Raw genomic sequence first — 16,776 nt, forward strand, 5'->3', positions numbered from 1 at the left:
TTTAAATCAAATGTTAAACTGAAGCCTGTTAAATTTGTAATATTTGTAACCCTAAAATTCTACAATTCAGCATGTGTTGATTTTGTTGTTTTTCATTAATATATTAAATTTGGATTATGATTTGGATCATAATTATTATGGAACAGATTATTATTATATGACTAAACGCTAAATCATATTAACGAGGAACGGATTTAAATACAACTCAAACCTGTTTTTGATGCATTAGAAAAATATTTTTATTTTGAAATGAACCATAAAAAACACGTTTCAACCATTAACATATAAACAACTTTTCGAACACATTTTCCCAACAAGCGTCGAACCCAGACGTACAGTCCTGACGGAGTCCGCGGATTCACGCGTCGCCGGTCTCCGGTGTGTTTCTCCGCGGACAGTAGTGGCGGGTGTGCGCCCAGTCTCCGGTGGCGGAGCAGAACGGACACACGTAGCTCCTCAGGATCGGGCAGAGGATCCGTCCGTCTCGGGCTTTCAGTCTGTGACTCATGTACACCACCGGGGTCTCTCCGTTTTGTCGGCAGAATCCGCAGGAGTCCCGCGGGGTACGCAGGTCTCGGCTGGAGGAGCCGGAGGTGCTGGAGACGCTGCTGCTGGAGCCGGTGTAGTGCCGAAATTTGCACCCTGCCAGATTATGCACCCCCTGGTATTGGTAGGTTTAGGAGTAGGTGTAGGGGAGGGGTTAGGATTAGGGGTGGGGTTGGGATTAGGCAATCAGGTAGCGACTTCAACGAGGGGATGCAGAATCTGGCAGGGGTGAAGAATTCGGCACAACACCTGCTCTCACGAAACTCTCCGCGGCTTGCTCTCCGTCGCGATGCTCCAGCAGCTGCGTCAGGGTCCTGCGGAGGTGCATGTAGTCCCGCCGCATCAGGAAACAGCCGTCAGCTGCGGGGATGCTCTTCTCGCGCTCGGGCAGAGAGGAGGACTGCATCATGTCTGGTTTGAGGCAGGTGTGTGTCACCCGTCTTCATCCCGAGCTATTTAAACAGCAGACTCCAGACAGGAATGTGGTCTGTCTGGGGCGATGAACCCCTTGCCCACGCTTGACCGAGGTCGTCGCAAGGTCACTAGGGTCACACACGTGCTCCTGTTTGTGATCGTGTAGTTTACTGAGCGGCACGTGCCAGACGGAGACCACGTGAGCGCTGCTGTCTGTCTGTCTGTCTGTCTCGTGCAAACATTGTAACATTTTCAACTAGCACATGCCAACTTTTGCTATTAGAAATAAGTTGCCAGAACCTACCAGTAAACAGCTTCACAAAATGTAAGCAAAGAATTATAAAACAAAACAACCCTTACAAAAACAAAGTTTATTCAGCTGTGCTATTTGTATACTTCTTTTAGACTAAAAAGAGGTATACTTAAATTATAGGGTGAATTCAGGTAAACTGCCTTTTCCAGATGTTTCTTTTCTTTACTTTACTTTTCTTTTCTTCATTGACTTTGTTGTCTTTCCCCCCTTTTTTAGTTCATATGTTATTTGCAAGATATAGTAGTCAACATTTGAAGTGGATCAAAACCTTTCATCAAAGTTGTCCGAAAATCTAAAACCAAACTGCGTTCTTGTCCTAGCAAAACTAACATTAACTTTCTAACATCCACTTCAAATGTTGACTACTGTATACCAATAAACATTCTGAGATCATATACTCCAGGCTGGGCCAACTTTGATTATATAAAAAAAGATAATGTGTATCTTAATTAGAAATTATAAAACACACACACATATTGTTTATTAACAGTTTATAATCAAACAACAAACAAACAAAAAATATTCAACAACATATAAAACATATAGCCTATAGACCATGTAAGTGTGGTATTATTGTGTTCACTTGTTACCCCATACCCCAAACGAAATATGATGATATTGTAATTTTAGTTTAATGGACTAAATGACTCACAAACATGATTGTAATTTAAGAGGATTTAGATCTGGATGTTTGAAAGAAGCATACAAAACCTCTGCTAGAGGAAACACACATTTGTGTAAGTGAACTGGTAAAAAAATAATGTATAGCCTGAATGCACTGTAAGTCACTTTGGATAAAAGTGTCTGCTAAATGCATAAATGTAAATGAACTATTGATTAAAAAACCCTTTTTAGATACGGACAACTTTCCCATGTGACAACTGTCCCTGTGTGTTTAAAACAAAAAAATTAAGTGCTACCTATTTGTTAATTATTTGAGCTAATGAAATCCTTTTTACTAAAATACAGCAACGCCAAATGTGGTTACTGAGCATTTAATGAGATACTGGATCATGGGTGTATGGATTTGCTCCCATCGGTGGGGTCAATCTCTGTCACTGAATGATGGGATCTGACTTGCTCCTTTAATTCATCCAGTCCGGTTCCTGTCCAGGTTTTGTGCAGGCCAGTCCAGATCTTTCAGTAAATATTTCTGTTTGGACCTCACACAGAAGCATAATCATGCTGAAAATATTTGATAACTTTGTGATAAAGCTGTGAATGTAATGTAGCATTGCTTGAGCATGTGGCCATACGGTACCTGGCTTTGTAGATGCTTTTCATATGTCATGCTATATCCGTTTTTACACCTATGCATAGATTACTGTTCCTTCTATCCAACAATTCACGCTTGTAAAGCCACCCCACCTATGTAAGATACTTGATTTCAAGCAGACCTTTTAATAAAACAAAAACTTGCTGTGCTCAATGTACTTTTATTTATTTTACTAAAAACGGGGAAAAAAGGTCACATCAACATTTACCCTTGTTAATACAGCATACTCAATATCCTTCCAACAGAAATAAAATACACCAGTTTTTAATTTCCCTTTATATTAAAATATCAAATAGTCTGCAATCTAACAGTGCTTATGAAGTATGTCACTGGCTTTATAGAAGAAAAGTTTCATTCTTCCCTCCGCTCTGCCAGTGGTCTTCAGCAGTGGAGTAAAAATAATAATAATAATATTAATCATTAAATAAAATCAAAATACAAAGAAGAAAATGAACCTTTGTGTTATCCTGCCACTTTTTATCTGACAAGCTGAACATGCAAAAAAGGGCAAATAACACAGATCTTTCTACAGAATAAACTGAAGCATCACCAGACACTTCAACTTGCAAAGATGACAGGAGATGATTTTTCTCCAAATCAAGACATAGTTTTGCATTTTCCCAAGTATAATCTCACTACAATGCATACTTGTCCCAAAAGCTGGCTGATTTAACAGTTAGTTTCTCTCTTCTACAGTATAATCAAGTCTATACTGACAGGAAGTTAAAACAAATAAAAAAATGAAGGACTCCAGAGAGTCTCAAAGTGTACTGAACTGTACAGGCACAATTAACAGTATATATTCATAATAAATAGGGCGATTTTTGGCCTGGATGTACTTGGACAAGGAAGGTCTGGGATTTCAATGTTTTCCCCAGAAGGAAACACTCACAGCATGAGACATGTATTTTGAACTAATGGATTTGCTCTTTCTCTCTCTCTCTCTCTCTCTCACACACACACACACACACACACACTCACAGCTCACTGTCCTCATTATCACATGCACAAAAGTTTTTGAAACCAAACAAAAAATATTTCTAAAACATGTAAATGCTGATGTTTACTAGAACGTCTCTTCGGGAAGAGAGCATCTGCAGTTGATTTCCAGCTCCGGGATCACTGAACTGGGCTTTAGAGGAGACGCCACAACGGATGCAGACATCCCAGCATGCATCTGCAACTCAGACCAACCTACATCCCAAGACACGAACCTTCGGAGGGGACGGTAAACGAGGTGCTTGACGTAGTAGGACGTGTGTTTGTGTTTGGCAGGACACGTGTGTGATAAGTGCAATGTCTGTATAAGGTGATGCCGAATCCTGGGCTCGCTAGAGATGGTCCTCCTCTCGCTGCAGCTCTTCTCCGCGCTGGAGCGAAGCGTAAGCTCCCTTTACACATGAACATGACTGGAGACAACAAACACTGGGGAGAGTGGTCACAGTCTCTCACTGTCCCCCCACTGGACAGTTGGCTTTGTACACAAAAAAGACAATGTTTGAGAGGAAGGGAGTCTGTTGTTGGGGTTAGACGTCAGTTGAGAAATAGAGAGTGTTCTTCTTCAGCTCAGCGAAGGAAATGGGTGGATGCTGCAGGTAGTACAGCAATACCTGAACCTGTGAAGAGAGAGGAGCATTTACAGTGATGCAGAGATCTGTCAGCATTATTCATCCACACCACTGGATGGTGCTCTAACTCCTGCATGAATGACACTGTGAGTTTAGTCTGTAAAAAAAAAAGAAAAAAAAGGAAACTACTACTTTTTAGCACAGAACATGCAAGATCCATGATAGAAGTTCAGAATTAAGGCCCGTTCACAATAAGAATGAAATCTACAAAGATAACTATTAAATTGTCTACACCAGCGGATGGTATCTTCTGTTTCTAAGCACATGCTCGTCTGTCTCTTTAAATTCTCGAGCTCATTTTGGTGTCATTGTTTTTTATCTTTCATCAGCTGAAGAAATAATTCTGAAAGTGTCAATATCGTTTTTCTGTGCCTTTATCGTTATAGCTGTGGTGTGGTCTCTGCTATTCTTTAATACTGAGAACACTTTTAAAAGTATAACTCCTTTATCTTCATCTTTATTGTTATTGTCTTAAGTGCAAACAGGCCTTTAGTAGTGACTGAAGAAGAGGGAATGAGCAAAACATTGTGTCCTAACCAGAGGCAACATTATTTATTATAATAACAAAAAATTATTATTATTATTGTAGTAGTAGCAGTAATAATACAATTATTATTATTAGTAGTAGTAGTAGTTATAATGAGCTCCAAACTATAAATAATAATAACAATGACAATAATTAGCATTGAGAGCAAGAAAGCACTGAACTATTTGTAGTAGCTTTATTAATACAATTATTATTATTGTTGTTGTTGTTGTATAAGTTCCACATGATTATTATAAATTATTATTCTGTATTAAATAAGAATTAGAAAATGTGAGCTCCAAAGTTATTTCCCCTTAAGAGTTTTATCCAAAATAACTTGTGTGTGTGTGTGTGTGTGTGTGTTTGTATATCTTTTACACACACACACACACATACGCACGCACGCACGTTAAATTGGTTAACCGTGGAAACAGCTCATGTTATGGCTGGTTAAGACGTTTGGCTCAGGCCATCCATTCAGTTTCTGATATATCATGAACAAACCATAACAGCCAACATCAACAGTCAAAAAGTCTCTTCATATCCACTCACACAATAAACATGCTGACTAGGGTTGGGTATCATTTGAATTTTATCAATTCCGATTCTTTTCAATTCCCAGTTTCGATTCCAATGTGATTAAATAATAATATCAAACATTTATCCTGTGTCCATTTATTCGAGCTGAATACCATGAACAAAAATCAACAGGCTACATAAAAACTGGACTCTTTAAGAGCTGTTTGTGTGCAGAATAGAACTACATGATTCTGGATAAAATTAGTTTTTTTTGTTTTGTTTTTTCATTGGAAGTTGTGGTTCTCATAATTCTGAAGAAAAAACATTAGACAACTAAACAAAATCACATGTAATTTATGAATAAATGATTCATCCTCCTTTTACGTTTCATTACTGGATGAATCAGCGTTCTTGAACGAATCTCTTGTATGATTAAAAGACGATTACATTTTAACAGCCACTTTTTGCCACCTACTGGTGTAATAATGTAATCGACAAATCTTCATTTAAAGTGTCAAACTACTTTCAAAAGGTGATTTAATCCATTTTAATCACTACCGTACACATCAGAGTTTATATCTGAACTATAAACTTTTATCCCAGTACATCTGTGATTTGAATGTTTGTAACACAGAAATAATGATACTGTGGCTGAAAAGACTGTGAAGCTGTTTCATTCATGACAGTTGACAGCTGCTCTCTTTAGGTCAACGGCAGCGCGAATGCAGATTTAAATGTATAAATCACACTGGTGTCATCGTACGCTGCACGGATGAACCAAGTGATCACAACATTGATCAACATTGAAACAGACGAATCATTGTAATTTAGGAACAGAATCACGTTGGTGTTTGAATCGTGTTCACAAACTTTAATGATCTATTATATTAAATCGCTTTGTCGTGTTGGTGGTGACACCTCTCTTGAAACATGTTTAGCTATCACAGATATTATACTTAAGCTTTTTTGGCATCCGATCGTAAATGTAGCCAAACTTTGGAGTGCTTAGATTAGCAAGCAAGGCCCTGGCAGATCGCTAGGTCAGGTCCACACAGATGAAGAAAAAAAAAGCGCATAGGAATCGATAGGCGGAATCGAAATTTTAATTTGACAACAAGTATCCGATTCCTGACCTTACGTATCCGATTCTGGAATCGGAATCGATTTTCAATTCCCAACCCTAATGCTGTCACATGAGCGCATAAATACACGAGTGAACTGAAGATGCCAGGACTGTGCTCTCCACCTGAGCTCAGTGTGTTTTGATAGTATGGAAATCAAGATAACGGAATAATCACAGAACACATCAGCATCACGATGAGCGCTGATGTGCATCTTCAAACTGTCAAACACACCAGAACACAGCCCATTATGCTGATATTATGATATATCCATGCTGGGAAAGACTCCAGGAGTCCTTTCCACTGAGTGAGCAGTGAGTATTAAGCCAGGACTGACCTGTGCCATGACATCATGTGACCAGATGTCAGAGGCCAGCGTGATGTGGGCCTTACTGCTCTCTGACTCCGACGGTCTCAGCAGAGTGGGGCCAAACACTGTGGCCAAATTATGCAGAGACATCTTATTGACCGGCTCCTTCTCTGCAACCCTGAAATGAGAGAAAACAAACACCAATACAGAACTGGATCACATCTTATAAACAATCATCAAGCTGAACACAGTTTATTAGAATGTGTGTGATGTATAGAGGTGGCCAGCAGGTGTCAACAGTGAGCAGCGTTGTTAACTCAATCCAGCATGTGCGGTGTCTGTGATGTGTTAATGAGTTAAGAGTTGGCAATAAGGCCTCCAGAGAGATTATTTGTGACAGTGTTTATAAACCCGAGGCCTTGATGGCTATTTACTGACAGTTTCAGAGAGATTTGTGTGAATTGCCACAGCAGTTTCACACGGACTAAAATAAAACAGAACCGTGGGTATTTTATGATGTTCATGTGAAGCTGCCAGCTTTAAAGAGTCACTGTCAACAACAAGTTAGTCCTGTCTTCCCTTCATTTTAATATATTTTAAAATGTAATTTATTCCCGGAAAAAAGATGGAATTAATCAGCAGCCATTACTTCAGTCTTAAGTGTCACATGATCCTTCAGAAATCATTCTAATATAATGATTTGGTGCTCAAAAAACATTTCAAGGTAGAAAGAAAATAGTTGTTTTCACTGCTTAATATTTCTGTGGAAACCATGATGTTTTTAAAAGAATGGGGTAAATAAGAAAAAAAAAGCAGCAGCTAGGGCTAGTGTTTCTGTTTATCAAATGATTTCCACAAAAATATTAAACATAAGAAATTATTAAATTAAATGAAAAAATGAGTACCATATAATTGATAATAAATCAACAAATCAGCAGATTAAACTGATTTCTGAAGGATTGTGTGACATTAAAAACTAAAATAATGACGGCTGAAAATTCAGCTTTGCCATCACATGAATTACAATTCAAATTTTAAATGTATGTATTTACTTTTTAAAATATTTAGATATTTCATAAAATTGCTGTTTTGCTGTATTGTTAAATGAAATAAATGTCAAAATGTCCCCACAAGGATAGTAATGTTTGATCTCATTGGGACATTGTTTGGTTCCCATTATGAAAACAAACTAATAATAAAGAAATCATACGAAAAGATGTTTTTTGAACAATGCAGAATGTTTTCTGTGAGGGGTTGTGTTTAGGGGTAGGAGATAGAATATACAGTTTCTACTGTATAAAATATAAGTCATTATGTCCATAAAACATGGAAACCCAACGTGTGTGTGTGTGTGTGTGTGTTTACCTCTTCAGGTGTTCTAGTAGGGTGAGGAATGTGATGAGATTTGGGTCTGGTAGCGACCGCAGCAGATGCATCATGCAGTTTTCTTTTGCTGCAGGATCTGAGAGAGCTGTGATAAAGAGTTTGACGAAGAGGAATGTTATTACACTTCAATCACCTTAATTCTAAATGACTCTGCTACTAATCACACGGTGATGCAGTTTTAAGTGTGAAAAAGATCGAAGGTGGAAGGTCATACCAATGCCCTCCATGAAGGCTGGGTATAGCCGGTCTGTGAGAAGAGGTTCTGGCAGCTCCCTGAAATACAATTTCAGTGTCCCTGCGATGGCATTAATGTCCATGTCACTCAACATCATCAGGATATCTTTGGTATCTGAGAAAGAGAGACAGAGAGAAAGAGTAAATGATTTGCCATCATAACAAATGCTCATGCAGGCTGAGTAATAAGCTTCCGGCATGACATATGACATAACAGTGAGCAACACATGAAGGTACAGCTCTGGATAGTCCCTACAGACTCTGTGTGTGTGTTTATTGAGTCAGCTGACAGCTGGAAGGGCTCAGACCTCTGCATGGCCTTTCCCACAACACTGCTTCTGCTTTTAGACTCAAGACACAGGCCTCTACTGACCTCACATAACCAGAGACTGATGGGAAATCAAAGCAAAATACTGTATAAGATGTAGTAAGAATAACCGAATGGAGGAAAATCTCACTACTGTGTGCATTGCTGATGCAAATTGCCACCTCGCAAATTGGCTTCCCAGCCAATCTGACCGCAAGGTATCACAAAATAAAAAATAAAGGCTCATTTTGCACTTTTGCATATACACCGCATGCATAATTATTAAGCACGTTGATATGCAGCCTGAGATAAACCTCCTTTTTGGCTCATTTTATCTTTAAAAGAAAACATGGCTAATAATTCTGCACACCTGAATATAAGTTTTTCACTTCCAGCCTTCATGGACAATTATATATCACTTATAAATGATAAAATACAAAATCAACAGTATTATATAGTTATTAAGATTGATGTGGTTTGGAATTGGTAAAATGTGTTTGGAAAAAAATATCATCAGAATATCAACGTGCCTAATAATTGCACGTGGTGTATAGTAGTTGGATGAGTGTGTGAAGTGTAATTGCTTCAGAGTCTCTTACTGGCGTCAAACGCAGCTTTGAGGGCCTGGATGTCTGTGGCCACTCCAGAGATCCTGTAAATGCCCACTTCATCAATCCCTCTCTTCTCCACCTCCTCAATGCACTGCCGCACAATGTAAGGCACCTTGGAGCGTTCACGCCTGAGGAACAACAACAGGCAAAGTTAATGTACTGTACGTGAGGAACTGTGCAGGCTTTGACAAATATTGCTGTTCAGTACGGCTAAATTCACCACAATGATGTAGTGTTTTTTTATGCAGTACATTCTGAGTGTTTAAAGTCATGGTGAAACTGACTTTTCTGTCCTAATTGTAATCCAGTTCCTTTTTAATTTAATTTAGGCTATACTTTACAAGGTCAAAAAAAAGAAGAAACAAATTCATGGATGAATCATTCACAATCGGTTTAATAACATGCATTCAGAAAACATGTCTAAGGCTTGAGATTTCACTCACTTTGTTACCACACTGATTTTGACCCCAAACACGCCGCTCTGTTTCTTAGATGGCGTCCGCTTCAAGCTTAAGTCCCGACTGGTAAACTTCATGGAAAACTCCACTTTAATCTAAAAAATAACCATTAATTAGATATGTGTATAGGGGAATAATGCAAAAAGTATCAATATGTTTGATGGGAAATAAATTAGTACCCCATTCATTTCTATGACGTCCATATGCCAGTTTTTGGACTGCACAGTCTGTGGGTCCAGCTGTAAAGAGACAGAGAGAAATGAGTGTGAGAATTACTTCATCGTTAGCACAGAACATTATGATGCGATTATATTAATGCAAACACTATAGCCTCAGAGAATATTATCATAGGTCAAAGGTTAGTGCTGAGAGACTACAGCAGACCAAGAGTGCTGGATTATTATTAAATTAAGAAAAATATTTCAACAATGAATACCAATAAATTGCCTCCAGAACGAAAAAGGCCTGAGGCTCAGAACAGCCACAGTTTTAAGTATTTCAGTACAGTATCAGTGTGCATGAAGGTATTTCAGGTTCATGATGCAATATTTTGAGCAATATATCAGTAAACACCTGCGTTGTATGTTCAATTTCAAATGTATTTATTGGTATAGCTCTCTTCACAACACACATGGCTTCAAAGCAGCTTAAACACCATTATGCTAAAAGTTCAGTATTTCTTAATGCCTTATAGTTGCATTTAGGAGATTAGAGATAGGTGATGATAATATAGTTTACATTTTCAGATGATACAAGAAATGCCAACATGCCAACTCTTTATGTGAACATTTTAAACCTACAACAGCATCTTATTTCTATTTTCCCTCCCCCACACTTTCCCCCCACCCAACCCCCTTTTATAAAGATGACTCAAAATCATTTTGCTATTCTATCTAAAAATTCCCAGGCAGTCCTTTCTATTAAAAACCCTGAGAAACTCACATTAGATTTCTTCCCTTGTTATTACATATTTAGACCGTAAAGCTAACTGTATTGCACTGCTGCATGAGAGCAGGAGTCCAGCATAGATGAATCAAACCTGAATGAAGCTCTATAATGAACACGTTCTTCATTGAAACAGCACTATAAACACAACATGAATCATAGTAAGAATCACTACTTCAATGAGCTGTTACAGTGACAAAACTGTTATATTCAGAGATCAGGCCATTTAGAGTGTTTAGTATTACCCATAACTCATAAGAACTCACAATATGATATTTAGGTAAATTCGGGCTACTGTCCTATAAAGATATAAGGAAAATCACTCTAGACAAAATCGGTGCTGTTTCCATGAACACACAACTCTCTAAGGAGAGCAGACTTAGTTACACTCTCTCTCACATACACACCAGTTTCCCATGCTACATGCCACAGACAAGATGGATGATGGGAAGGGCTATCTAGGGAGGGCTCTCCCCACTCTTAAACTAATCTGTCAATCAAACCCAAAGGTAAGAGACACAACAATAAACAATATGACCATCTGGACCACATCCAGTTACTAGAAATCAACTAGATATGCTGTGCCATTGCACACTAAGACTCAATCCAAAGCAATTCCTGCACATATGCATTTAATTAAACTTCACTGACAATCAACATGAAGTTGACTTATGTATGAGGGAACACAAACAGCACACATGCTGACAAATCTGCCATAAAATTAAGATTTACAGGAAAACATGCGTAGGATGAGTAGCTTTTTATGAGAATGTCTGACAAGGTCCGTCAAGCACATAAAACTGCATTAGCTTGTATCACTAAAATCAATTCTCTCAATACAATTAGTGGGCAATCATCATTACTGATGTTGTTTATACACATATTAGGGCTATAATGAGATTCTTATTGGATATTTATGGCATGCTGCAGCCTTGTTATTATCCCACGGCTAAACCAATATGACTTGTTTACACCAATCAAATTAACAGATTAATAAATGGATATTTTGAGATCAGCAGTGAGGACTGTGGTTCTGAGGTTAATCTTGATGTTGATATTTTCGGATATTTTAAGAGATGCTTTGAATGTATTGACCTTGACATAGAGATGAGGATCAGCTGCAGGGGTCTCAATGATATCTTTTATTTTTTTTATATACAGTATATATATATATATATATATATATATATATATATATATATATATATACACACACACACACACACACACATTCTTCTTTTAATTATATTTTTAATGTTTTATTCTGTACTTTGATTTGGAAGACTAAAAATTTTTATTATGACAATAAAATTGCTCATCATCAATCATAACAATCATAATAAATCAGAATTATCTCAACATAAAAGATGTGCTTTCAAATCATCATAAATGTATTTCTGAATAACTTACAAGATCTGGAGATATAGGTGAAAGTCAACTTATTGATCCTCTGATAAACTTTTAAGTCCTACGCATGTCAAAACATGTAGTTGTCACTTTTTTATGAACTGTTAATGAAAATAACAACATTTATCACTCCAAACATCACTAACAATCATATTCTTCTGCAGTGTGAATATAGCCTTAAAGATCCTAAATATCTATGCTACACATGCCCTTACTTGAGCCCTTCTCTAACCTTCTGGTGCTTCTTACAGTACTTTATTCAAAATTTATGGAATCAAACGAGGCCATGATATGTCTAGAAAATCCTTTAATACAGCTAAAGGGCTTACCGTTACAAATTCTCGCCTTGTAGACACCTCATCTGTCCAAGTTCTTTTCTCCAAACTCTTAGTAAATGTCCTGAGGGATTTCACCTCACATTTTCCTCTGGGAAATCTCAAAGTTTGGGATAAAAGAGCTCAAAACGAACGTCTATGAGATTATTTTAACAGTGTACTCAAATGATCCCCAATAAGCCAGACGGGATGATCATGTTAAGGTGGGGTGAAGGTCAGAGAAGAAACTTTTTCTCAGCACCCTCAGCATTGGCCAACAGTCTTCAAGACAATGGTACTGTATCTTCAATGTCCTCATTGAACCGCTCAGGGATTGCACAACAGAAGCTCCTCAGCTCTGAAATGTTTTGAATTAAGAGCATTCGTGCAGACCTGAGTATGGGGTTTATGTGTCCTGATCCTAACGCTTTGAAAAGGTAAGAATGCGATTCTGAGGAGCTCTGGTCCACGACGACCTCAAACAATCCCTCTAATAACAGCCACATGGTGATTCATCTTGAAAATGGGATCAATCACAAAAATACACTGGGAGAAAAAAGGGAAACACTTACTATTGTAAATATCCGTAAACCACGTTATCAAGATATGGGGGTTGTAATATTGTTGAAAAAAATAACTACTTTCATTCAGCAAGGATGCATTAAATTAATTATAAAGTTACATAACAAAAGATTTCTTTTCTTTTGATTCTTTTCTTTTCATTTTTCTATTAATAAAAAAATCATGAAAAATATATATATATTAAGCAGCACAACTAATAATAAGAATACATTTTCTTGAGCAAATATTTAGCATATTTCAATGATTTCTTGAGAAACTGAAGACTAAAGTAATATAATGGCTGCTGAAAGTTCAGCTTTTCACCACAGGAATAAATTACATTCTAGAATAGATTAAAATAGAAAAGTAAATTTCAACTGTTATAATACTTAAAATTGGCTGTTTTGCTGTATTTTAATCAAATAAATACACCATTGGTGAGTTTAATAATATTCTTTCAAAAACATAAAAATTCAACCTTTTGAATGGTTGTGTATTAATATACAGCAAGAGATAATGAGACTTCAATAATGAGACTTCAAGCTCATAACAAATTTCTTTGTCCCAGCAGTGTAGATTCAGTAAGAGTGCAGAAAACATTGTCAAGAGTATTTTAGTATCTGTCAGCAAGGGCAGAATATCCAGGCACTGGAGAACCAATATTGGAACCAAATGTCATGAAAAAGTCATAACAAAACAGAAAATGGAATTGGTTCAGAGGAAAACCATTTCTCAAATCCATCTTTCATACAGTATAACGTCCAGTGTGCTGTCAGATGTATGAATGAACGGAGGCAGTTTTGTGTGACTGGTGTAGCTGTGTGCTCGTCCTCCTTACATAAAGAGCCTTGGTATTGTATAATAAAGCTTAACGCATGGCTGAAGATGTAATGTGACTCATGCTGTGAGCAAACATGCATGAATACAGCAAAAACACAACTTGTATTATTGATGCTGCTTTGTTTATACTGTAAGAACCCACAGGGAGCAATGCAGGCTAAAGCACTAAAATAAACACGACAAACAGCTTTGTTCAACAAGCTCTCAGTAAAATATCAAGCCCTGTTTCAAAATGTCCTGATCGCCTTATTTGTCATGACTATATGGCACGATACAGCCAGACACCCAGCGTTACCCTTCACACATCTCTCTGTAGCATGTGGCCAGTAGTTACAGCTCTCATTCTGGAGAAATCTTGGCATTTGTAGGAAAACGCGTGTTTGCTCAGTGTGTGGTGTGTATGGGAAAAAGCCGTAATTTCTGTGGTATTCAGAGGGTGGTGTGGAGGTCAGACTGAAGTTTGCTGTAGTGTTCTGATGCATTGTGCTGATGTCACAGGCTCTGGACTGGGCCTCTTCCAGTAAATTTAATCACACAGGAAATGCCAATAATCTGCTGATTCATAAACATGGTCATCGATGTCATGCTCACATCTTTTACTATCATCACACATATTTTTGTAAAACATATTTAGAGCTCTTCCATTTAAGGAATGTAAAAACACTACTTGTGACGTCCTTGTGATGGAAGTACTGGTGGTAATACCACAGAACTTTGATGTATACCATAGTACTGAATGATTATCATGTATAGTACATATAGTGTGGTAAAAAGAATTACTTTAAAGGCAGTATGGTATTCCTGAAAGAACCACAGAGTACAGGTTTCTTCAAAGAACACAATAGCATAATTATAAAACATGGTATTGCTTTTGTAAGTGTCCAAAAATATGACCAAAAGGTTTTTGCTTGTGTGACTGCTAAAAAAAAGAATTTAAAATAGAAGTAACTACAGAAATTAAAACAAGAAATCCAGCTGACATAAATACCCTGAAATTTATGAAGCATAAGATATATTTGTAACAGACTGTCATTACCATTGGATGCTAATGACTCCATTGATAATAAATGCAAGCCAGTTAACCTAAAAAAGGACAGTGTCATAAATCAATGGTCCGATTGGACAAATTATCATGAAACAAAATGTGAAAGAATTACTGAATCAGACACAAACAGTCCAAAAGCATGACCTGTATTTTTAACACAGTACAATCGTGTACACTGCACACTGTAAAACAAAGTAATGTGGAAACATCCAGTGCCATGATATTTATCAAAGTACCTTGGTATTGCCACAGCTCTTAACTGTATAAAGAAGAAATCCAATCAGGTCAACAGCTGCTGTGTCCAGTAACGAGCCTCACCATCACCCTCCTCCATTTCATTAGCCCAATAAGCAAGGCCGTGTGGGGGTTCAGTAGCCCCTCGTAGGGGTCTGGTGCCCTTACACTGGCAGCAGAAGATTTATGCAGGTGATAAAAGCATCCATTAGCATATAGCTGGCATTTAAAGGCCTTTAAAGAGGAGCAGGGTTCATCAGTGGTTCAGTCATTAGCATGTTATAACCTGGAGCAGTATAGGCTGGAGAGAAGATAGTTACAGCCGAGGATGGGTTCATCTCTGGGGATATATTCTTCTGCATAATACATCTCTTTCACACAGACCCTCCCTCCTTCTGTTCTTTCATTCCTTTGAAAGGAGGAACAATTTCTTCTTCTCCACAAGAGGCACTATAGGGAGCATTAGTGTGAGCGGTCTTCTAACAATCAGTTTTCTCTTTCAGGTCAACTACAACCAACAATTTACTTAATACAGCATAATAGCATATGCTCTTTGAGGATTGAGGTTTATTATAGAGGTAGTTCAACTTAAAATTAAAGGAGTGTCATCATTTACCCATCATTTACCCCCATGCTGTTCCAAAACTGTATGACTTTCTCTCTTCTGTGGAACATATAAGAATTCAATGAAATCTAATTCTGTACAGTATGTACAAATTAATTACATTTCGAATGTGTTGGCAAAGTATTTGCATCTGATCTTGCACCAAAAGCAGTGATTCTAGTGTCAATCTAGTGACTATGGCTGGCATCTTCAAGGAAATAGAAATAAGTAGTGTACATTGGTTGCAGTGCATTCTGGGATTGAATGTGTACACTTAATAATGTTCACTATGGATTTGGACACCACTTCAAACGGCGGTTTCCTCAAATAGTGCACCATATACCTTTCACAAAGGATTTAGGGGGCAATTTTGGACACAGCCTGTTTCTGGCCTGAGGGGTGTGTTCTGTTGAGATTTACGTTTATCAAATGAAAGTGTGTCTGTGGAGGTCAGACATTATGAGCAGGTCATAAGACAACACTTGGATCATTCATGACCATATCAAATGAACACACTCATACAGATAAACACACACACTCACAAAGACTCATTCAATATTCAGTCAATGAGACTGGCCATCTGTGAGAGAGTGTGTTTCAAAGCATTTTAAAGTGCAAATGACTGCAAAATGAGGTTTGTTTATAAATGTAATTGGAGGTAAGTGGCAATTATGTGTGTATCTATTACACCTGTGTTTGAGTATGAGCATATGTAAGTAACTGTCTGTGTCTACATTTGACAGACAGTCTTTATGTGTCAATACCTGTGGGAAGACAAAGAAAAAGACAGGGTGTGTCTGTACAGTACGTGTATATGATTTACAGGCAGAATTCCTTCTATGAACGAATATGTTATCAGATCAAATTAATATAGATGATGTTTCAGAAACAACAGAAGGAGAGGAAGTCAGAGAAAGACAAGAGACAGAGAACCTCAAACGAGCATGTGCTTGGCACATGGAAAGACATGGGTCTTGCTTTGTTGCGTATTAATAACAAAATCTATTATCCTAGAGTCAAAGTGGGGGGTCTTTGTCTGTTACCTGTCTCTATAGTCAGTCCTGTGTCAGTGGATCAGGAAGAACATTGACCTGACTGGGCAGAAGACACACACAGAAATACAGCAGGGGCTAAAATGCTTTGTTCTTATAGCCAGAAAAACTATGCACATAAATTA

The 16,776-nt window shown here is 37.7% G+C and overlaps 2 protein-coding genes across 5 annotated transcripts in view; both read right to left on the reverse strand.

Moving 5' to 3' along the window:
* Positions 1-214: 214 nt before the first annotated feature.
* Positions 215-1,538, reverse strand: LOC122137376 (nanos homolog 1-like). The gene is made up of 2 exons (XM_042723420.1): positions 799-1,538; positions 215-621 (listed from the first exon to the last, which is right to left on the reverse strand). Exons 1-2 carry the CDS (start codon positions 953-955, stop codon positions 359-361), a joined length of 420 nt encoding a protein of 139 aa, XP_042579354.1. The 5' UTR covers positions 956-1,538; the 3' UTR covers positions 215-358.
* Positions 1,539-2,689: 1,151 nt separating this feature from the next.
* Positions 2,690-16,776, reverse strand: part of LOC109062653 (active breakpoint cluster region-related protein) — a 174,215-nt gene continuing 160,128 nt past the window's right edge. For all 4 annotated transcript variants that reach the window (XM_042724845.1, XM_042724846.1, XM_042724847.1 and 1 more), the window contains 7 exons: positions 9,829-9,888; positions 9,635-9,744; positions 9,180-9,319; positions 8,254-8,388; positions 8,019-8,124; positions 6,681-6,831; positions 2,690-4,165 (listed from right to left, as the gene is read on the reverse strand). In XM_042724845.1, the coding sequence (XP_042580779.1) occupies positions 4,076-4,165; positions 6,681-6,831; positions 8,019-8,124; positions 8,254-8,388; positions 9,180-9,319; positions 9,635-9,744; positions 9,829-9,888 (792 nt within the window). In that variant the 3' untranslated portion in view covers positions 2,690-4,075. The remainder of the gene's footprint in view (positions 4,166-6,680; positions 6,832-8,018; positions 8,125-8,253; positions 8,389-9,179; positions 9,320-9,634; positions 9,745-9,828; positions 9,889-16,776) is intronic.

Source organism: Cyprinus carpio, chromosome B5 (assembly GCF_018340385.1).
Source record: "Cyprinus carpio isolate SPL01 chromosome B5, ASM1834038v1, whole genome shotgun sequence".
Lineage (NCBI taxonomy): Eukaryota > Metazoa > Chordata > Actinopteri > Cypriniformes > Cyprinidae > Cyprinus > Cyprinus carpio.